Source organism: Vicugna pacos, chromosome 33 (genome assembly GCF_048564905.1).
Source record: "Vicugna pacos chromosome 33, VicPac4, whole genome shotgun sequence".
Taxonomy (NCBI): domain Eukaryota; kingdom Metazoa; phylum Chordata; class Mammalia; order Artiodactyla; family Camelidae; genus Vicugna; species Vicugna pacos.
In genome coordinates, this window is record NC_133019.1 from 13863053 (window position 1) to 13886124 (window position 23072).

At 43.5% G+C, this 23072-nt stretch overlaps 1 protein-coding gene across 5 annotated transcripts in view; it reads left to right on the forward strand.

Annotated features, from left to right (window-relative positions):
- Nucleotides 1-374: 374 nt before the first annotated feature.
- CADM1 (cell adhesion molecule 1) overlaps nucleotides 375-23072 on the forward strand; it is a 320245-nt gene continuing 297547 nt past the window's right edge. For 3 of the 5 annotated variants that reach the window (XM_072953754.1, XM_072953755.1, XM_072953756.1), the window contains exon 1: nucleotides 469-636. In XM_072953754.1, coding sequence (XP_072809855.1) covers nucleotides 504-636 — 133 coding nt within the window. In that variant the 5' untranslated portion in view covers nucleotides 469-503. Of the gene's footprint in view, nucleotides 637-23072 lie in introns of all 5 variants that reach the window. The other 2 variants (XM_072953758.1, XM_072953757.1) reach the window with 2 other exon arrangements.

A 23072-nucleotide genomic window follows, 5' to 3' on the forward strand; every position in this document is an offset into this window, starting at 1 on the left:
AGATCTATTCCTTCGGTGCAAGGTGAGTGTCGGAAATTTGCAACGTTTGGTTTCCAGGCCAGATGCACACGGTGTACGGGGCAGGAGAGCCTCCGAGGGAGATTCTCGTCGTCGGTCTGATATAGCGATTGCTATAAACATTCCTAATGAAAGTGTACGGGAAGCTAGACCCGCCCCCGGAGTCGGTGCCCCTACTAGCCAGGCGCGCAGGAGAACACTTTTTCCTTGATCCCGAGGAAGCGAAAACGAATTTTAACATAAACATATTTGCATACGCCCCTCCCCCTGGCCCCGCCCCTAGGTGGCGCGGGCGCGCCGCCGAACGCCAGCGCCAGGGGGCGGGGTGGGGGAGGGGGCGAGTCCTCCGGGAGCCGGGTTCGACTCGCGGCACTGTGATTGGCCGGTCCGGACTCCGCCTCCAGTGCATGTCATTAGCATCTCATTAGTTGTCCGCTCGGGCTCCGGAGGAAGCCACCGCCGCCAGTCTGAGGCAGGTGCCCGACATGGCGAGTGCTGTGCTGCCGAGCGGACCCCAGTGTGCGGCGGCGGCGGCGGCGGCGGCGGCGGCGGCGCCTCCCGGGCTTCGACTCCGGCTTCTGCTGTTGCTCCTCTCTGCTGCGGCACTGATCCCCACAGGTAGGTGTGGGTACCGGCCCGTTGGCCCCCTAAATCTCTTAAGGCACCCCAGTGGCCGTAGCTATGGAGGGGGGAAACGTTTCCATGACAACCTTCCCCCACTTTCTAAATCCAAATCGGAGGGAGTGTGGAGGGGAAACTCAGGGCTGAGATGGAAGAGGTTGAGGGGGTCGGTAACCCCCTTTTCCCTTACCCATCTGGGTGTGAATTAGAGCCCTTAGGGATGGCTGCACCCACACCTTTTCTCCCAGCTTGGCGCGGGGTGCGGAGTGGAGTGAGAATGGGGGGCCTGGGGGCTGAAGAATATAGGGGAAGGGGGTGGGTCGAAGGCACCCAGCAAACCTTCCGGACCCTTCCAAACTCGCTGTTGTCCCCGTAACTTGCAGGTTCTCCCGCCTTTCAGGGCTGCCCACTCACCCCCATCTCTCCCGCGGGGCCCCCAGTTCTCCACCCCCGAAACCACCCCATGGCTGACTAGCGGCCGCCTCCAGCGCGATTCCTCACTGGTCCACAGGACATCCCCGGACTTGTCTGATCGCTCCTGCTTTCCCCGCGCTCTGCCTTTCTCCCCTGTCCCCGAACCGCGCGCCCCTCGTGTCTCCCTCCAGCAGGATCGCCGCCCCTCCGCTCCCTCCGCCCGGCTGCGGGTCTCCTTGGCTCGGCTCCAGGCAGGGAAAGTTCCCCGGGCCCGGCCCCGTGGTGGGGAGGACGGTTGCTGTCGCCGCCTCTGCGGGAAGGAACCGCGAGCCCGCAGCCCGCCTGCCCCACGGCGTCCTCCGCCACGAGTAGGGACACGGGTTTTCCAGGCTGCTTGTCATTTTCGGCAGCTCGGGGGTGGTGGAGGGAGCGTTCGCGGCCTCTGCGGCCAGGCGGACACCCTGCGGGCCTCCGGGCGCCCCCTGCGTGCAGAGCTGTCTTGGGAATTTGCCCAGGGGCGGCTCTGCACGCCCGGCTCCTTCCCCGAAGACGCCGAGCACTCGGCAGGAGCACGATGTGTGGCTGCCCGTGTGCCGGGCGCGTTAGCGCGGTCGGGAAAGAAGAGGGCAGTGTTTGCTTTTGCTAACAAAAGGGAGCCGGAGCTCTTCCCCAGCGGTGAGGCCGGCTGTGCTGCACCCTGCCTCCCCTTCCCGCCACCGCGGCGCTGGGCGGCCGCGCGGCGTCCCCGCGCCCCAGGCCGCCTGCTGCGGGCTCGGAGCGGGCAACCGAGACCGGGAGGCCCAGGGCCGCGGGGGGCGGGGAGGTGCAGGAGGGGTTGCAACAGGGCTCGGCGTCTGCAAAGCCCCTCCTTGCAGCTCGGGAGCTGCAGGACCCGCGAGCAACAAGTGGCAGAGGACACCGAGAGCTCAGCCCCCACCTGCGGAGCCCCCGACCCGGGCGGGCGCAGCGCTGGGGCCACCGTGTCGCTCCCGGGGCGCCTCTCCGCTTGGGCTGTGCCTTTTGTTTACACGCTAGAGGACACACAGTTACGTAAACACCGCAGGAGACACGCTGTAGGAAATGGAGAGATCTGGGGGTGCTAGCTTTGGATTTGGGGGATACCGGGTTGGTTAGTACCTCCCCAGACAGGCTGGCAAGGGGAGCTCGGCTTGGGGAATCTATTGGGGATACATAAGGATGGGAATCTGGCAGCACCTTCAGATTCAGAGCAGAGGATTTTTTCTTCCATGCCACTGTCTCCGGATGTTGTTTATGTGTTTTTCCTCCGTGAATTCTTAATTTATGAGTTACGAGATAATTGGGTTCAGCGGATGCCGGTGTGGTTACAACTTCATTTCGGGTGATGTCTCTGACTGGATGGGTTCAATAAAATGTTCCTGAAAGAGATCCCTCGTGCTGCTGCATTGTAAAAAGCGCCAGTGTCAGTTAAACGTGAGCGCGAGTACAGGCTTGGTAACTGGCGCATAATAGAGGCAACAATAGACTTGTATTGGCTGCAAAAAAAAGGAGGGGGGTGGTGAACGCTGGTCGGGGATATTGCTTTTCGACTAAAAATGGGAGCCATGCAGTGCCTCTGGGCAGCAGAGCAGGATCAGATTTTAATCCTCTGTCCAGCCTGCTCATTGAAGGCACCGGGTAGTAGCGACAGTACCGTATTTGTAACTATCTCGCGGTAAGAAGTTGCCTTCCCAGCGAGGGGATATATGCTGACTTAGAAAGGAGCGGGCTGGAACTCAACCGTGCATGTCAAAGCTACAAGAAAATTCTGTTGCCAGTTACCATGGAAGCAGCTTCTTGCTCCTGTGTACATCCCTGTTTGTACGCTGGTTATCAGATTGTGTTCAAATTAGAAAGTAATTGGGTTTGATTGGTAGTGAGGGGGTGAGGTGACTTACTTTAAATCTTTTTTTCCCCTTTTTAATGCAGTTTTTGATGCTGAGTTTGAGCAGGGCTGTTGGCTTAGTCCCAGGTCCTAGACCCAGAGAGTAGATTTCAGGTGGGAACCGGGGGATTTCTCTTGGGCTGGTCTTCTTAGTATAAGCTTTCTCAGAGACCTCCTGTTACCAGTCCCAGGATTAGAGAAACCTGTTGGTGTTGCTAACTTCCTTTTACAGCCTCGCTGGGGTAGCATCTAGGGCCATTGTGCAGTAGGTCCTGGTTCTGTCTTCCCCCTAACTGAATCCACCTGTCTCCCTTGGAGAAAATCTCCCATCCCTCCTGTGGTGTTTGGATGAGATGGATGTTACTGAAATGCAGCTAAAATGGGATTGTCGAAGCTCACTCCTCAGTGTAGATCGTGCCCCTTACGTTTTGGGTGCTTGCATGATGTTTGCCACCCGAGTGACTCAGTGGTTAATCACTCTCGTCTTACCTTTATAGCATTAGAGAGGACGGCTGATGGGTAGGGGTTCGAGGTAGCGCTGGGAAGCCCTGGGGGCTAAGTGTTTGCCTGTCGTGGTCTGTCAAGGCTTGTACCCCAGGCACGGGGACTTTACAAAAGTGCCGCCCTGCTATTGTTGCCTTCTCCCCAACCCCCGCATCAGATCGACTCGCCGCAGGAGGGACTTGCACTTGTCTGTGATAGCTCTGATAAAATATCCCTCATTAATGCCACTTTATATTTACAGTGTGTCACTGGAGACGCACAAGGCTTCATTTAGTGACTTGTGTGACGAGACAAGCTTGCATTATTTGCCTGGGACATTTTGGAGGAACAAGAGACCCATTGAGCAATCTTTTGAAATGAACAAATACGGTAAAAGGGGGGAATAAAAGAGCAGGCAGTTCTCTGGAACAAAGAGCTTTATTCATATGGATGTTGTACATGCTTTATCCAGTTTTCCCCAATGGCCCTCCTGGTAGAGGGGAGTGGGACCGGGAAGAAGCCAACAGGCAGGACACTGCGCTTCCTCTCTCCTTTCCTGACTTTATATTCTTATCTGACTTGGTCCTCGGCTCCCAGGCTGCCCTGCTCATCTCACTTCGCTCCCTCTAAAACCCCAGAAGGTAACGGATTCCTGGGTCTAAAAGGGAGATTGTGAAATCCTTTCTCCCAGCTCTGAATTTCAGCGGAAGAAAGTGCAAGCTACCTGTTGAGATGGACGGTCGTTGGCGGCTCTGTCGGTCGAATGGAAAGAGATGTCACTTTTCTAGGATATGTGTCAAGAAGTGGTTGATAGTGAAAGTCAGATGGGTAAGAGGTCTTGCCATTATAATATTAGCCTTACTATTTATTTTTAAAGAAATGCTATGAAAACTGAAATCCAAAAATTTCATTAGTGGCGCTCTTGGAGTTTTTGGTGACTTTTGCCCACACCTGGTGCATTTTGGCCTTGTGCAAAAGTGCATTTTTATTATTCCTTGGCCTATTGCTAAATGATTTTCAGGCTTTAAAAAACTGGTAATGTTGCTGTTACTGTAAACTCTCATTCTCTGGGTTTCTGTATGTGACATTTTAATGCTTAATCGGCCACTTGGAATTTACATTTTAAAAATGATTTTGTGGGTGCATGTGTTTAACAAAAGGCCCATTTTTATGTAGGAGAATCTCTTAAATTGGACCAAACTAATCAATGCTATGGTTTGAATGGAAAATTACCAGCATACGAAGAAATTTTATAAGAAATCCAAAGGATTCAAATGTTGTATCTCTTTCTTGGGAAGAATAATAACTGACCATTACACTGGGCATTTTTAACAGAAAATCCGGCACAGAAAGGAGAAATCACACAGCGACATCTGTTGCAGAATTGAAAATTTGCTGCTTTGAATTGCAAGCAATTAGTCCCATATAAGCCCCTCATGGTATCAGTTCGTGTGTGTGTATGTGTGTGTGTACTCACAGAAATAGGTATATATCCACATGCATATATATGTCCATAAACAGAAGCTCGCCCAGTATTCATTTTCACATTTAGAATTATTTAGTAGAAAATATAACATTGTAACCGATTTTTTTCTGAATATCACCTGTTGATGAATTGGAGATACTTACGGAATTTTTGAAAGAGGAAGGATATTAGACATCATCTGGTGAAATCTCATTATTTTGCAGTGAGGCAGCCAAGACCCAGAGAAAAAGGGACCTTGCTTACCACTGAACTGAGGCTAAGTTAGTTACGATTCCTGGACAGGGAGCAAGTCCCTTGATGTCCAGCCAGTGAACCTTCTGTTCCCCCTCCCAGCAGGGATGCCCAGCGAGAGATACGGATCATGGGCAGACAATATTTTGGGTAGGAATGGTTTGTATCCTCAAGGCAGCAGGAGTAATTGTTGTTCTAGGTAATAAATCGATGGGTCAGAGGAGTGACCTCTGGGAAAAAAGGACCAGTTTACGGTAACGCTGTCTTTGGTGTTGACAAATGATTCTGAAACCTCTGGACTTTATTTGGCAGCCGCAACAGGAATGTTGTCCAAAGCACCTTCGTAGGGGAGAGCTCCGATTTGTGTCGCTGTATTAAGTCGGATGCGTGAAGCTAGGCTTTAGACGTTGAAGCTTTTGTTTTGTCATTTCAAGGATTAATATTAACAGTAGAACCGATTCTACATAACTAAAGAAAAAAGGAAGCGTCCTTAAGTCAAGAACAAGAACACATCTTGATTTGCTTACCAGGTACTTTGTCTCTTTCCCTTAAGGAAGGGAAAAAGCTGAGAATCACTTTTTTTTCTTAAAGAAAAAAATTATTTTAGCAAGATGACTTTTTCTACATTGATTCTGTTTTTTTTTTTACTTTACTATGGAAATTTCCAATTATACACAGAAGTAAAAAGAATGCCATAATTAACTCTGCGTGCAAATCATCCAGTTCGGTAATTATCCACCTGTGGTCCATCTACCTTATGTACACCTCCTCCCCTTCCCGGATGATTTTAAACAAATCCTGGACATCCTATCATTTCTTCCCTAAATTGCTTTGGAAGGAATGTCTGCACAATATAGCTTTTCCCCTACCCCCATAATCACACTATCTTTAGCTGAAAGTGCATCTTCTCCACTGGTAGACAGGACGTTTGCCCTATTCCTGCTTTACCCAGGAAGGTAGGGTGAAGGCTTGTTACAGTGGGTCAAAGCTGAAGCAGGAACTGGAGAAGCTGGAGCATGATTACTGACTGCACTGAGGAGAGCTTTTTGTGCGGTTTGGTTTATTTTGAGCAAGGTTTTGTTTGGATCGGATAAGATGCGTTTTATTGTTGTGTAAATATAGTTGTATAAGTATGCAGTAATTGTAACTAATCCCTCAACTGTGGTGAGTGATGGAAAACACCCTTGGTGAGATGGGCCATTTCTAGTTCTCAAAATGAATATTCTCCATCCGAGGACTTCTGGAGGAAAGGCTGTTTTCTTTTGATGGCTGTGAGATACCGCATTCTTATACTTTTCTTTAAATATCTCCGTGGTATAAATGCCTTTGCATTTTGTGACTATATGGCTTAAAAGAAAAAAAACAGTCTTTCCCCATTTCTAACTGGATGAGGGCTCATTTCAGCTTGTGTTCTGTAACTGAAGTGATCACAAAATACTGACTTTGGTGTGGGAAATCTATACAAACTGTAAGTATTTGGGCCTTATTTTTGTGGGTTGGGGGTGTGGGGTGGTAGAGAGAGAAAATGTTAGTTACTCTTTTTACATCTCAGTATTTTGCCCCATGATTTAAAACGTGAATTTTTAATTTCAGCTAGAAAGATTCGAATGCTTCTGTGTTAATTTCTGAACTTCTGTTGTTTCTCAGCAAATAGACGGGTTCCATTTTTCCAAGTTTCAGGAAATGTGAAGTTTGTGTGTGTGTGTGCGTGTTATGTGTGTTCAAAGAGGTTCTTTCTCAAATGTATTTAACATGGACTATACATCTTGAAGCGTTTGGTATTTTGGTTTCCAGCCAAATGAGTCATCTACTCATGGGGATGGTTTTGAGGGGTCCTAGCAGCCCTGGCCAGGTAAAAACCCACCTTTGTGAGCTGGCCGCGGCCACCGCACAGGAAAAGCACAAAGGAATGCCTCCATTCACGGTGTGGGGAGCGCCACCAAAAAAACGAACAAAAAGCCTTTGTTTGGAAACCATCCATGAAGGAAGGAACCCACTGGAATGTTTGTAATTACAAGTGGCACCTCCTTGTTTAAATTTCAGAAGCCACAGTTTCTTTTTCAGAAATTCAAATTGCAGGCTCTAGCCAGCAGCTGCTGTTGTGGCTAATGGGCACTTTCTCTTTGAAGATCTTCCAGTGCTGGTTCTCAAAAGCTTTGGTGCAGTTGGCCTTGAACTAGGGTTAGAAGAAAGGGAGATTGAGGTATTTATATACATGGCACAGCTACAATGACGTGTGGCCTTTATTGTTACTCAAAAGAAGAACTTGGTGGTAAGATCGCACTAAGAAAAAAATCTCTTAGGACTGACAGGTGTCTTGAATGGGGTGATTCAGAGAGAGGTGAGGTGGGGAAAGTTCTCTCTTTTAGTCGATGTTTTACTGAAGTATAGTCATTTGACCCAACATTTTGATCTAGATATTTCAGAAAAGTTAAATAGGCTTGAATGAAAGTGCTCTGATATATATTTCAATGCGACTCTGTTTGAAGTTGATATTCCAGTGACAGGGACTTTTAAAAATGCCTAGAATAAGTAGCTTGGTCTTGGCAGTCTTCCTTGGTAAGGTAGGCACTCTGAATCCTCTTGAGCTATCCAGCACTAGACGGCAGTGTCAAGTTGGAATTAAGTTGTGAGGTCCCCCCGAGGGGGTGAGAGGGGAATCTGCCTAAAAACAAAGGATTCCCTGGCCCCGTCTCTCCCGCTGTCTGTACCGTATCTCCATTTGGCTAGGATTAACCTAGAAGTTAACATGTCAGAAATTGAACCTTTCATCTTTTCTGCCACAGGTCTCCACTTTTCTCAGAGTCTGTCATTGCAAATGACATCATCATTGTCCTGGTCTCCAAGGCCCTGAAATTTGGAGTCTTTTTTTCCCTCCTTATCTTTCCCTCTTGGACTGAAATCAAATGGGATAAAACGGGGTGGATTATTTCTCTGCAGTGTTCTCTAGAAGCCTCAATGTCCTCTCCGAACCACGTTTTACTAGCCTGAGCTTCCTCACCAGTTCCCCTGACCCCAGCCTCTGCGAGTCAGAATTTAACTCCACTACGACAGTTATAATTCTTTCCTGGCCACAGGATCATGACACTGCCCTTTCAGAAAACCTAATCTCAAATTCTTGCTTCTTGCACCAAATTCAAAATCCACATTATTTTGTCTCTAGGCTGTTCCTTCCTCGATTGCTTTCTCACTCCTTTTCTAATTGCCCTCGTTTCTTGTTACTTTTCAGCCCAAACCTGATGGGACTGGAAGACTGATGATTCTCCAGTGAAACCGAGGAAGAAAGTGGTTGCGGCTGATCTGCCTTCATCTAGTTGCCTTTGCATAAAACTGTTCTCTGATCTGTTTTTCTCTTAACTATTTTCGTTTATAATCGTAGGTTGGTTGAATCTCCTCACCCACCTCAAGAATAAACATCTTTCCTTTGCATCTTTCAGTTTCACTAACACGGGCTTCTCTAAAATGTACACCAGCACAGACACTTCTTTTTCTGCTTTACAGGTGTATACATGAGTATGTTTCTTTCCAGCGAGCCAAAATGTGTCGGTATTATCGCCATTAATTTAATGAAAAATGTAAACCTTGGAATGCTGAGAGCGGCTTGTGCCTATTTGGTAGGATGGGTTTGCATCTGGGCATTTACTATAGCTTGAAAATAGTGTAATTGACTTGACAAATTACAAGCTGGCAAGGTAAGGCTTTTGGACAAAACATTAAACCTTTAGGAGTTGGAAGACTTTGGAAGGGTCAGGGTCAGAGGGCCTCACCTGGAGCTGTTGGCTTGGCATAAATGAGATCAGCCCCTCTGAAGATACTCCAAAAGATGCCACCATGTTTGGTGTGTCTAGTTACTATGAAGTCCTACCCCGGGAGCCAGAGTGAAGTGCGCTAAAACCCCAGGCTTTATTAGCGTTATAACACTTTCAAGAGGGAGCAGTGCAGTGTCACTAAACACAGTCATCTCCCCCATCGTGGCAGGTGGCATTTTATTTGATGACAGAGAGGGTGAATTGTTACTGGCTTAAGGAAAAAATGAAATCTTTGTTTCTCAGTCTAACTGCTAAACTTGTTATCTTTAGGATCTTTGCAAAGCCTTTATCTGTTAATAATATTTGCTACAGTTCTTCCCTTATTTTTCTCCTCGTCTGGCATCCTTCCCCTGCAGAGTTCAGTTTTTGCTAGTGGAAGGTTATGCAGCATGATAACTCAGTGATATGAAAACTTGATTATCATGAAGTACTCTGGGATGGTCTTGGGGGAAATGGGTGTGTGTCAAATGCAGTTTGTATTTGGCTCTTTGCTGATTATCAGCCCGAGATAAGCCAAGCCTTGCAGACCTTACCACACATCATCGGCTTCTGAATAGAAGAGGAATCCTGCTTCATTTCTCTTGCAAAAACCCTTTCTTAAACAGTGAAAACTTCAAAGATTGGGAGAAAAACAAACCAAGTTAATTTAGAACCAAAATTACTGCTCAAATGGTTTTATCTCTTGAAAGGTTCAAGTAGAGATTAGCTTAAATGACACTGAACTTCACTTTTCCTCGTGCATATCTCGTGAGCGCTAGTCACTGTGAAGAGACCTCTGTCTCCTTTCTTTTGGTTTTTGTTAATAATCACTTGAATGTTAGTGGCTGTTTGTTTCTGTTTCTGGAAGCAAACCTCTCCATCTCTGGGCCAGCTTGGCAAGCAGAAAAAAAAAAAAAACCCAGTTTAGGTTAGAGAACAGTCTAGACCTGGTGCTTTGAGTTAAAAATGTTAAAAACAACCTACGTTACAGGGTGTTAAAAATAAAATAAGGTCGAATAGATGTACGCACTTGAGAAGGAAGTGTTTCTGTATAGATGGCGTTTATTAAAACAGCCACTGCTTAGTGATGGGGTTTATGTTTCCAGCTATTAGCACAACTACTAAGCACGTTTGAAAGCACTGAAAAATTCTGTGCTGAAAGGATTAATTCAGGGGGACTCGCCTGTCTCTAAGGTGTAACTGAAGAACAGTGGCAGTTAAATTAAGGTCCCACATGGAGGTGAAAGTTTTTTCGAGGTAAATGGAATTATTCACTCACCTTGGAGAAGGAGACAGTGATTATAATCTCAGATTTCTGGGCCTTTTAACAGAGACAGGACTTTATTATTTCACTTATCCTCTTATATTTTATATACTATAGTTCGATCAACAACTTATATTTCTGTAGCTAACCCAGAAGGCACTTGGTAGAAAAATGAGAATTTAAAAATTATTTTCAAATCGAGAGTCTGTTTTTATTGAAGACGTTGTGTTAGGTGCAGTCATAGTTGGGTGGATTGATCCCTGAGGGTTACAGTCGATTTTTTTTCTCAGCTTTGATTTTGAAAAATGTCAAAACTGCGGGAAAGTTGAAAGCAAAGTATAACGAATGTTTATACACCCCTTACTTAGCTTCATCAACTGTCAACATTTTGCCCATTTGTTTTATTTCTAGCTCTGTAAATAATGTCTCTGCACATATCTTTTTTTTTTTTTTTCCTGAATCATGTGAAAGCAGGTTGTAAGCTTGGTGACTCGTCACCCGTGAATACTTCGGCACGAGAACTCCTGAGGATAGGGACAACTTCATATGCATCCTCAGTGCCATTATTACATTCACGAAATTTAATATTCAGTAATATTATCTAGTATCTAGTCCATGGTCAAACTTCCCCAGTTGTCCCATTAATATTTTTTATCTGTTTGGTTTTCAGGTCTCTTTCTTTGGATCTAGACCTGTTCCCTTGCCCTCCACTTTTTTTTTTTTTTTTTAGAAGTGAGGGGGCGGGGGGCATCCTTTTATGGCCGTGGCATTTTGCCGAGTCCCGGTCTGCTGGTTTGTAACGCGTCCCACGGTTCTGCACATTGTTTGCTCGTTTCCACTGTAGTTCGAGTCAGACTGTGATTGAAGGAAGGACCACTGCGAAGCTGATGTCACCTTTGAACATCACATCAAGACGGACATAATATAAGTTTTTCCTAATTTTAGCCATGGCGAGTTTGATCACTTGGCTGACGATTTGTTTAGTCATTTAGTTTATGTGGCTTTATAGATTTCTCCATTTTTGTCCCTTGGTAATGAATCAGTAATTTGTGGGATGTTTTGAGATTGAAGATCCTGCTCTCTCAACGACCCTTCATCTAGTGGTTGTAACAGCCTTGGTAATCCTTGTCTACATCAAATATTACACCGGTGGTTACACAGTTGTGCTTTTTCTAATTCTGTTATTCCCCTGCGTTGGGTAGAGGCCTTCCTGAATAAAGAACTTGCCTTTCCCCTTCCTCTCCTTTTTTTTTTTTTAAATCATAATAGACTCAAATTAAAAAAAAATTCAATATGATAAAATTTCTTTACCATCAAATTTGGCCAGCAGGAACCCCTTCAGTCTGGCTCTTGTATCCTTTTCATGTCTCTCTGTTAATTTTTAAGTACTTTCTTATTTTATGTCACAAGATGCTAAGCTCATCTTATTTTCCCTGCTCAGGACCTGGAATCAGCTATTTCTGTAAGAAGTCTTGGTTCCTTTTAGCGGGGAAGTGGTATTTAGACATCAAAGAGGTGTGTTCATTGCTGTTGACTTTCGTTTCAGTGGACAGAACTAGGAGATATGTGTATATTTATTACTATATAAATTTATGTATCTTTATATATGTTTATCTGTATACATTTTAAATTTATACTTATTCATACTGATGCCTTCAATTCCAGTCTAAGACTAATGTTCTTTCTCTCCTTTTCGCATTCCTTATTTGTATTTTTCTTTGGCTGTGGTGAGAACCTTGGTTCCAAGCCATGTCAATGTCTTATAATTAATACTAAAAAATAGTTTTGGAATTACTCTACCAAGAACACTGCAGACAACAAACCTGCCAAGTGAAGCTCAAGATTTTTTGCCATTCTTTTTGCCTTTAGAGTAAGTCCAGTGAGGGTTGACGATCAGAGTACCATGTTCACAAGTTCACGAGTTCATTCCTTGTGTGTGTGTGTGTGTGTGTGATCAATAGCATATGTACTTAGGAGCATTGGTCTCTGTCTCTGTTCAATTTTAATTTTTTTCCTATCCTCGTTGACTTAATTTTGTATTTTGAACGTGGAAGTCATTACCACGGCTCAAAAATCAAAACCATATAAAGAGGTGTCACTTCCTTCCCGATATTTTCTGGCCCATTCCCGCCCGTCTTCCAGTTTCATAGCCAATTTCATTCTTTTCTCATACAGCTTTCTTATTTTTCTTTTTGAAAAGCAATAGGTAGTTATTTTTCTCAAACTTTTCTATAAACCGTGTTGACATCTGCCTGTAATGTCTTCTTTTTGACAAATCCTAGGTTCTCATGTATTAATTTGATTGTTGACTTCACTTGACTTTATTTTACTTTAGAAGTATTAAATTTTTTTTATTATTATTATTTTTACTATCTTCACATCTCTTCCATTTCTTCCTTCGGGGTAATAGTTCTCTTTGGGTAGTTGGAAGAATTCTGTATCTTTTTTTCTTTTTTTCATTTAATTCACCAAGTTACTTGCAAGAAAATAGAGATTACCTCTTTTCGTATAGTGCAGTGTGTGTCTCTGATGTTTGATAACTGGGCTTTACTTTGCTTCTCATCAAGCATCACTTACCCTTCTCCTCATCCAATAACGTGGCAGATCTATGTCTCAAATCCCAATCCCCCAATTCTTCCTACCCTTATAAAAAAAGTTATGTTACGCAAACTGTAAAGTGCACAGCCCTTTGCATCTAAATCTCAGACAATGTTCTAAAGCTGCCTGTTGAGCATCTCAGTCTGGATATTCCACAATTATCTCAAATAATAGTAACGATAAGCAGCCACTGTTGTTTATTTAGTGTCTTCATTCACCATCTCATTTAGTCCCCACTGTCACCCTGTAAGTGGTTACCCTCTTGCTTCATTTTGCAGATGAGGAAGCCAAGAGGATGATAGGTCCCGTGTCCAAGAGACACAACTCGTAAGTGGTAGAACCAGGTCTGCCTTCAAAACCCACAGTTTTAAACACAACTATATTTTCCTAAAGTTCAAGATGTCTGAACCTGAACTTAGCCTTTCTGTTCCCCGAACCTCCCTCGATCCTGTATCTTCTGTCCTGATGGAGGGTATTGCCAGTCTGCGCGATGAGTTGAATGGATCTGGGAGACGTCTTGGAGGACTTGCTCCTTCGCTGCCCTTTCCCCCTCTGTTTGTGACTAAGATCTCCTTACCTCCTGTAATCACTCCTGTCTATTTCACCACCACTGTCTTGGTTTACCCTTACCCTCATTTTACAGGGGAGGAAAGTAGATTTAAATGAATCCAACAGTCCCTTAATTGGTCCACTTACCTCTAGTCTCATCCCTTGTAATGCATCCTTAGCACTGCTTCCAGTGGATCTTTCTGAGACACACATCAGATGGTCACTTTCTTGCTTAGAATCTTGAAATGTTTTCTTGGCACCTTAAAGATGAGCTTACACCCTGGCAGCGTGGCCTGCGGTGCCCTGACTTGCCTTCCTCCCATACTCACCTCTTGCCAGCTGCGTACACCGTGTTCTTGCTGTAGGACTTGCATCAGGAGCTGCACACCGTGTTCTTAACTGAACCGAAGTAAACATGTCCTAGATACGCGAGGGGCTGAAGCATCCTTAGCTAGACGGCTCCCTCCTACCTATCTTTCGAGATCCAGCTCTGAATTTCTTAAGGAAACTTACACGACCTCTCAGGTGGGTTAGCTGCCTTTTCCTTGTGCCTCTCTTCTGTACTTCCTTAATTTTCCAGCTTTCCCGGACTTATCTTCTTTCCTCCTGTCAAACATCCTTCTCCAAATTGCCCCAAGGTCCCCCTCTGTACCTGTGCACTTCATACTTGTCCGTCTTGTTTTCATTAACAGAAATGCCCCACCCTCTCGACTTCCACGTCTGCATGTTTAAATCCTGTGCGTATGTAAAGACCCAGGTCCGGTGCTTCTCTTTCAAATCTTAATGTAGTTTCCAGCCTGAATGTATGTAGTATTTCCCTTTTAACTTACATTACAATTTCTCTAGCCATTCCATGATATTTAACGCTTCTTACCGTATTGTATGTTGATGTGTGTCCATGGAAATGTGTCCCCTAGCCTTTCTACAGGAGGGACTTCTTACTCATCTTTGTATCCTTAACAGCATGGAATACAATGCCCTGCACATAGTATGTGCCCAGGAAACATTTGCTAAAGCCGTGAATGAATTGGAAATTAGGTATCCATTGCCCATGAAGTCATTTCTAGCCCTTTCAGCATAAATGTGATCAGAGAATATGGTAATAATTCAGTCTTGAAGACCAGTATATAAAAATGAATCACTCCAAAGACTGTTTATTCACTCACCGTTTTCCTGTTACACAGTCTGATTTGCACGAGGCCTTTGTGTATGAATTTAATTTAGTGGTTGTCTGATTATCAGCTTTTAGAACCATAGTTCCTAGTAGAAATTGTTTGTTCTCTCCTAATGGGTGAAGAGCTGACACTGTGTCTGATGTTTTCATAGCCTGAAGGACTGACTTTTATTGTTTGTTCATACTTGGTTGGTATCAGTGAGAGATTTAGACTGCCAGCCCAGGTAAGAGAACCTCTTTCCATTTACTTAATGTCTGTACCGTCCTGGTCTGGCTGGACTTTGTGTCCTTGCTCGGACTTCAGAGTTGAAGCAACAAACCCAGAAACTTCTCTCAGAGGCCATCTGCTCCTTGTCCCCTCAGTTTTAACGAGATTCTTGTCTTAAAGCAGGTATATTCTCAGGAGAGGCATGGTGAACACAGGGAAATTTAAACCTCAGGGTAACAGTTTTCCTTGTACCGTAATAAAGATATATGTGGAGTCAGTGCCTTCGGGATCAAAAAATAGATCACAGGCGTTGGATCAAACGTGAGAAATGGCTTGTTGCTGTGGTTTTTCTTTTTAAAATGAGATGGATAAGGCTGTTTTGTGGAGATGCTTCCGCTGTTCGTGTGACTATGTAGTTGGTGCTAAATAAGACTGTGGCAGAAGTAAGCTTATAAAGTTAATTGCCTACAAGTGATCTAGTTTTAAACAGAAAGATGATTTCCTGTCCTTCTTACATAGAAAATGGGAGAGATTTCATGTGCAGGCAGAGGGAGAGAGAGTTTGCTAATATTGCCTTTTAATTTAAGAGAAGTTTGGAGTTAGTTCTTCGCTGTGAATATAGAGGTGGAACCACTCTAACCAGAGTTTATTGCTGTAATATTTTTTAAATGCATTTGTGACACTGATATATCTGTGACCTTGCAGAGGCGTTTTTGAAGGGGAGGGGGGGGCTAGGCTTTTTCTCACTGTCATAAGTGATGTCTGCTCAATAACTCTAACTTCCTGACAGTATCGGGAGGGGAGGAGGACCAATCATAACTTGTTTTTATGGCCTGTATCTAAAGTGTTTCCTTCATATTCACATCCATCCATTTAGACTTCTCTCCTCCCTGCCTGAGGCATGCATCCAGCCTAGTCTGTGTTTGGTGCTTTAAATGCTTTGAATTATGGAGAATCGTAGCATTTTATCGATGCTTCCCTTGTAGCTAGATAGCTCTGTATTGTCTCAGGTTACACAGCTTGCATTTCTTATGCATTGTGTGCGGATTATTGCAATTAGTTGAGGTTTTAAGTGGAATGACGTCTCTTGATTTTGTGCCATTTGCCATTTTCCTGGTAGACATTTTTTCAAAGATTACCTTCTTCAGAAATCCTTCAAGGTAGAGGCCTTCAACCCCTCCTTTCCACTAAATCTTGGTAAATACATCTTTATCAGCGTGACCTACTGTCAGATAAATAATAATTTGATAGCAGTGTTCAAGAAAAATTCTACCTTTGAGATACGCATTTTGTCGGTGTGTTAATGTATAGTGTATGATTGATACGACTCAAGAAAAAGAAAAGATGAGTTAATCAATTTCTTCTAGAATTGGGTGGTTAATGCTTCAAGCATCCTATTTAAAAACAATTGCTTCTAGGTCCTGGTGGCAGGATTGCTTATTTCATTATTCTGGTCATTTGCATGAAAACAAGTTGATGATTCTTTAAATAACCACCATGATCAGTCTTCTTTTCCTCTTGAAATGTTATTCCTCAAGCACTGTATATTCCATTCATTTAATAGTATGTATCAGGTCTGGACAGTTTGAATTTCAGGCTAAAGTAGTAACAGAACTTTTCTTCACCTTTATTTTTTTAACCAAAAATGATGTGTCATTTTCATACTAATTTAGCCATGATTACATCCCTTTATCCTTGTTTCATTAGGTGGGTGCCTACAGAGTTACGCTTTAATAGAATATTTTTTGAGGTTTTAGGACTTTTTTAAAAATAAGGTCATCACCTTGACGATTTTGACCTGAACTTTTCATGAACTGAAGGAGCAAGAAAAGGATAAACTGGAAAAAAAAAAAGATGAATATATAATCTACTTATAATGGAATAACTGACGAGAGTGAAATTCATTTTATAACATTTATCTGGTGCTGGTTCCCAAAGCGCTCTACCATTTCCACCAAGAGAAGCTCCACATATATGTGTTGGCTCTCTATAGGCGTCCCTTTGAAAAAGTGTTTCACTCTTTTAAAAAAAGGATTTGAAAACCACAGGGCTAAACAGAATGAGTCCTTCAGGTTCAAAACAACAAGGCTTGGAGAGAATGCCACACAGTTTCCTGAGATCACATCCGGGCTGAGGCCAAAGCCAGGGGCTGTAACAAGGAACGTTCATCTGCCTCCTCTTTCCAGATTCTCTCTGGGGCCCCTGAAGGTGAAATGTGACTGTGGCCGCGGCAGAGGACTGGATAGGAAGCTGAAGTTTCAGATCACTGTCATCTCTGTCTTTCCATCAGAGGGATAGAAAGAAGGGAGCCGGCATGGCATTGGAATGTAGAAGGCTTTTTATTTAAACGAAATCTTAAAAACATGGGGAAGATGTCTACCGAGAAAGAGGTGAGGGGAAAGGACATCCTGGGTTGGAGGAGGACGACGTGAATAAAGGCTTACAGGTAGGAAAGCTGAAATGGCCTATGAGAGATGGGATTAGTGAAAGATAACTGGGGGCCAGATTGTGGCAAAACTTTGAATACCAAATTTCGATTTAATTCGGGAGGTCATTGGAAACTATTGAAGGGATTTTGAACAGGGCAGTGATGTCAGATTGGTGGTTTAGGAATACAAATCTGGCCATGGTTTATGATTAGATTAGACATGAGAGATTGGTTAGGGATATCATAGTTCAAGTAAGACTTAATGAAAACTTGAATTAGGGCTGTGGAGGAAGAATGGAGGTAGAATTGACTGGAGAATGGGGATTGAAAGAAAATAAAGACTAGAAATGAAGGCATGCTTTGATTTTGAACTTGAGTGGCTTAGGGGAATGCTCTTCCAATGAACAGAAATAAGAATCTCATAGCAGGTTTAGTAAAGGAAGACAGTGAGCTTGGGTTTGGATATCTTAAACTTGAACTACCATTAGGACATGATGGAAATGTTCAGAAGGTTGTTTGAAATGTGGTAGGTACTCGAGTTTAGGAGAGAAGTTGAGAGCCAGAGGTACAGATCTGAGAAGTCATCTGTAAAGACTTGGCTGATTCCACATTATGCATTGATTCGATCACTTATTTGATCCACATGTATTGAAATGCCCAACGTGTGCCAAGCAGACATTGAGTTAAATGCTGGAGAGGAGCATATGAGAGATCTTGAAGGGACTGTTCCTAAAGGTAGAACCTTAAGGAAGATGCGTTTTTAGGAGTCAGGATAAGGAAGTGTGATGACCACAGGAAAGACTAGTCAGAGGACTGGAGATCAGTGCTATAGATGGAGGAGGGAGTTGTAAGTGGGAGACAGACAGGGTTGATATGGGAAAGAAGTCTGTTAACTAAGTTACTAAAAAGTCTTGAAGCCAGGTGGATTGTCTTGGAAGTAATGAACACTGGGGAGGAGGTTGTATATGAATGAAATTAGCCAGGTAACTTAGCCAGTCACACAGCAATGAAACACTTATTTGACTCCACATTCCAGGTTTTTGGACTGGAGCGTACTACCAGGAGTCCAGTTCTCCGTGTCGTACACTAGTACACCACGTTGTCCCCTTACCAGGGAACTGTGGAAAGTCTGTCCATATTACTTAACATGTTTAATTAAGATTCTCAAGGTTGTGGTGTTGAATAAAGAGCAAATGAAAGAACCTCACCATTATCCTTGTTTTGCACGTAGTAAATGTCGGTTTTGGCAAGCTTAAGCATGGATGGAAGCTGTTTTTCTGAAAGTGTGCTTCTTTAATGACTACCACCAAAGAACAAAAACAAATCTGAGTGTAGCGCAGGGAACACTCTCAGGCTGGCAGGACGAATCTAGGTCAGCTTAGCGGCAACTCCCATTCTTCACAGATTAATGTCTGCTACCCAGGTTTTCAACGTGCTGGGTAAAGTCCAGAAAGACTGTGCATAGTTCCTTAGCGCATATTAGTCAGCAGGGGGTCACGAATTAAACTGATGTGTGGGAGCCTTTTGATTGACAGTTGACTAGCGAGAGTGCAGCTCAGGCCTCATATGGCAGCCTGCTGAGTTGTAGTCTGCATTTCCTTAACTCTTCCCTGCGAAAGAGAAGTCCGTGTGGAGTTTTTGCATATCATCTTTAGGACGTGACTCACCTCCTCCTATAGGTGGAATGACCAGAAATTCACTCAGTTTAGCAGTGGAACTCTGAAACTGGAGTGGGCTGATCTAATATCTTCGGCATCTTTTTTTCCAGCCATGCCTCTCCAGCGCTCTTGATGATGGAACTATTTTTCTGTGAGGATGGAAGTATTTTATATCTGTGCTGTCCAGGATAGTGGCCACTAGCTGTATGTGACTACTGAACACTTAAAATGTGGTTAGTGTAAGTGAGGAGTTGAATTTTCAATTATGTTTAATTCTAGTTAAATTTAAATAGCCTCGTATGGCTAGTGGCTACCGTAGTGGATAGCGTAGCTCTAGACTAAAGATTAAGAAACCAATTTCTCCTGCTCCTCGGTTTTGGAAGAGGGGTTGGATGAGGGCGTCGACATTCACTCCCAAGTCAGTAGGTTTGTATTGAATCTTGGACTCAGCCCTTGTGGGTATTCAAATTGTGCATTTTCCTCTGCTTTTCTCTTGCTTTTCATGGCTAAGAGCTTCTGGAAGATCTTAATTGTCTTTCCTTCATTTGAAGAATTGTCCCTTTTGGCCTTAGAGAGGTATAGCTCATCTGGTGCACAGATTAATAGCGCCAGCTTTGTCCTTAGAAAGCTAACTCTTGAAGGTTACTGTTACATGACTGTATGACTGTATGCCAATTCACATTGTTACCTTTTTTTTTTTTTGAGTGATGCCGAAAGTGAGTGAAATGTGAAAAAAACATTATTCATTTTAAATAGTTTTGACTGCCAGGTTAATGTGACTCTTAAGCGAAGCTTCATGAGGTCTGGCCATAGTAACTGCTTTTAACTTGATTTAAAGTTCTTAAACATTCTGAATTGCTTCACCTAATCTTTTTATACTGAACGTACAATTTTCAGGCTCTTTTTTATTTTCAAATCCATAACTGACAGCTGCTCAACACCTCATTCAAATAGTTTTAAGAGTTTTAGAGAAAAAGTTGGGACAGACTGGATTTACTGACATCAGTTGGATTGAGATATTGTGGATTTAAAGATGATAGAGAAGGCGAAAGAAAAATAGGGAATAATTGTCGCATGTTCACTGCTTGCCCAATGACAGTGACTTGAAGCCTAATAACTAACAAACTTGAGGGCTAGCAGAAGGACATCTGAGTTAACTTTCAAAACTTAACGTAAGGAATAAATATTCCATTTGGAAACAGAATTTTCACGTGTGGTCCCGTTTGTTTTACAGTATTTTAAAGAATACTGGATGCATAGAAATGCGTGTATACCAAAAAACTCACTACGAACTTTTTCTGGAGATACGTTCTACAGATTTTGAGGCTATAAACTCCTTGAAGGAGCCAAGTCTTTAGGGGAATCTGTGATGTCTAGTGCACAGCCAGTTATTTCTCAAATGAAATTGACCATTTTATAGGAGAAACAAGACCGTAAGGTCTTCCGCCTCTATTTGCAGTGACAAATGGGACCTACCCTGTGACTCAGCTCAAAAAAGCTCGGTGCTATTGTGAATATGGAGAAGCTTCAGGGGGATCATGTTTGTCTACGAGTTAAATTAATGTGACTATAAATTCTGTCCTTGGTCTTTTAATGCCTTTTGAGTAAATGCTGCGTGCATTTCTGTGTGGGAGTGGGTATGAGTGTCCCCTTCGTGCTGGGCGCTGTGACAAGTACTAGATTTACAGAGATGAATTATATAGGGCTGCTTTGCTCCAGGGACTTATATTTCAGTGTCTTGTGCAGGAGATAGTAAAACTAACAATGCTATGTGCTTAGAATTATAGTAGACAGAGTTTGGGGGTGCTGCAGAAGCATGGAAGAGGCGTGCCTACCTCAGTGTGAAGACTTAGAGTCAGGAAACACTTTCAGGAGGCCCTTGAGTTGGGTCTTGAAAGATCGGTTAGAGAGAGCCATACACACAGTATGCGGAGTTTTTCCAGGTAGAGAGAGATGTGGACAGAGGTGGAAGCGTAAAAAGCATGGGGGTGGGGAGGGTGTAGCTCCGTGGTGGAGTGTGTGCTTAGTATGCACGAGGTCCTGGGCTCCATCTTCAGTCCTCTGTTAAATGCAGCTAATCTCCCTCCCCCCACCAAAAAAACCCTTAACAACTAAAAAATAATTTAAAAAGCATGGGGGATTCTGGGAACTGCATAGTTTGGCATGGCCGGGGGGAAAGCCTTTGAGGGTGCAGCCAAAGGTGAAGTTGGAGGTGGTACAGAGGGGCTAGAAGATAAAGAAGGGAAAGCTGATCACTGAAGGAGCAAGGGCCAGGATGAAGGCCAGGAGGAGGCATCTGCTTGGAGAGGAGGATGTAGAGAGACCATTTTTCTTCTAAGATGAAGGTAATGGGACAGGCCTTGAGAAGGATGGGTGTAAGGTAGGCTGTGTGTAGGGGGGCTGAGGACCTGAGAGATGGAGGTGCTCCTTGGAAAAGCTGGAGGTCATGCTGTATCTGCTGATGTTCGATGGAGCCACGGAGTGGTGGAATGCTGGAGGGAGAAATGGGAAGCTTTGAAATGCCCTCTGTGGAAACTCAGAAGATTGTCAAGAGCACCCGGCTGAGGCTGGAAAGCTCATGGCAGTGACCTGACCACAGTCCGCTTGGCCTCCCCTGGGCAGTAGACCGATTGCTTCTCTTTTCCAGATGGACAGTTTGCTACCCAGGTGTCCCCGATCCTTTCTTCCCTTTTCGAGAGAAATGGCAGGTCAGTGCATCACGGACATTTAGTGCTGAAAGAGCTTCAGAGATCGTACGGACTAGCCTCCTCATCTTTTAAATCAGGAAACTGAGGCTCAGAAAAGTGAAATGACTTACTCAAGTAAATCCAAGGCCAAGACTGAGCCCCAGGCTCTGACTTGCAGCCCAGGGCTCTTCTCTGTACCCTTGCTGCCTCCTGGATAAAGATTATGAATAAATTCCATTCATTATGGATGCTCTTAATATTCTATTTTGGACAATGGGAATCCAATGTCATTTTCTTTCTCTTCTACCTTTTTTTCCCCTCCTCTCTGCCAGGCTCAAGCGCATATAACCATGCTCTGAGAAACTAAAAATAAGTAGGGTTATCTATTTTTCCCTAAGTGGAGGTGATGTTTGATTAGATGAGAATATTATTTGGGACTTGTAAAAAGGTAGATCTTAAATGGTGAAAGGTTTGAAATTTCTAGTCTTATAAATGACCTAGTTTTAAACATAGATGGATTTATTCATTCTTGCATATATTCACTCTATGTTTCATTTCCATATTTCAAGAGTAAGTACCTGCTAGGTGTCAGGCATTGTGATGATGTTAGGACGAGTTCCCACATCTGTCCGAATGTCTGCTGAGAGTTAATTCTCTTATTATACCCTCTCCATCTAGAGTACCAAGTTTAATATCAGTAACTTGTGAATGCCTCTTTGGGATCTGCCGTCTCCATCCTTAGCCTAGACAAGCACTGAGAAGCAGATAATAGCATGTCTGTTGGATAAACACAGATTTGGCAGGAGTGATTTAGTGTGGAGCAGGGGACCCTTAATTAATTACCATTGTTTATAAGACATTTCTCTCCTTTGTTTCCAAGAATAAGAATTATTCAGCAATATGATTGATAAATAAAACGTAAAAGGTCAGTTATGGTTGCCCTGGTAACTATATTTCTCAGCATGTGTTTTGTTTGCCCTGAAATGTGTCCTGGGTGATTTACTGGAAATCAGACTCTGAATGTCATGACTTTTTGTAGTTGAGTTTCTTATGTACTCATTTGGGACTGACAACTTTGTAGGGTTTTTTGGGGGTTGGATTTTAAAGCTATAGGTTGATGGAGATCCCTGCATGTGTATGTGTGTGTTTTTTTGGGGAAGCCAGACAGCAAACTGTGATTACAGTGATCTATTTGAGTCAAAGAAGAACTTCCAAGTCTAATGTGGGACTTAAGAGAATTTGAATGATTTGGGAGATACATGAAATTCTTTTCTTAAAAATCTTTTTCTTTTCTTTTCCTTTTTTTTTTTTTTGGTGTCTTTTTTTTTTTTTTTAATTGAAGTACTGGGGATTGAACCCAGGACTTCGTGCATACTAAGCATATGCTCTACTGCTGAGCTATATACACCCCTCCCTGAAATTTCTTAAAACTGGAAAATTTTAATGTAGAATGTAGACAAAGCACATTTTCTAATAAGTGATCAGGAGTGTAAAATATACCTTTTAACTTAATTCCTATGCAATTAATTTTGAGTAGAATAAATCATTTTCGAAAAAGTATT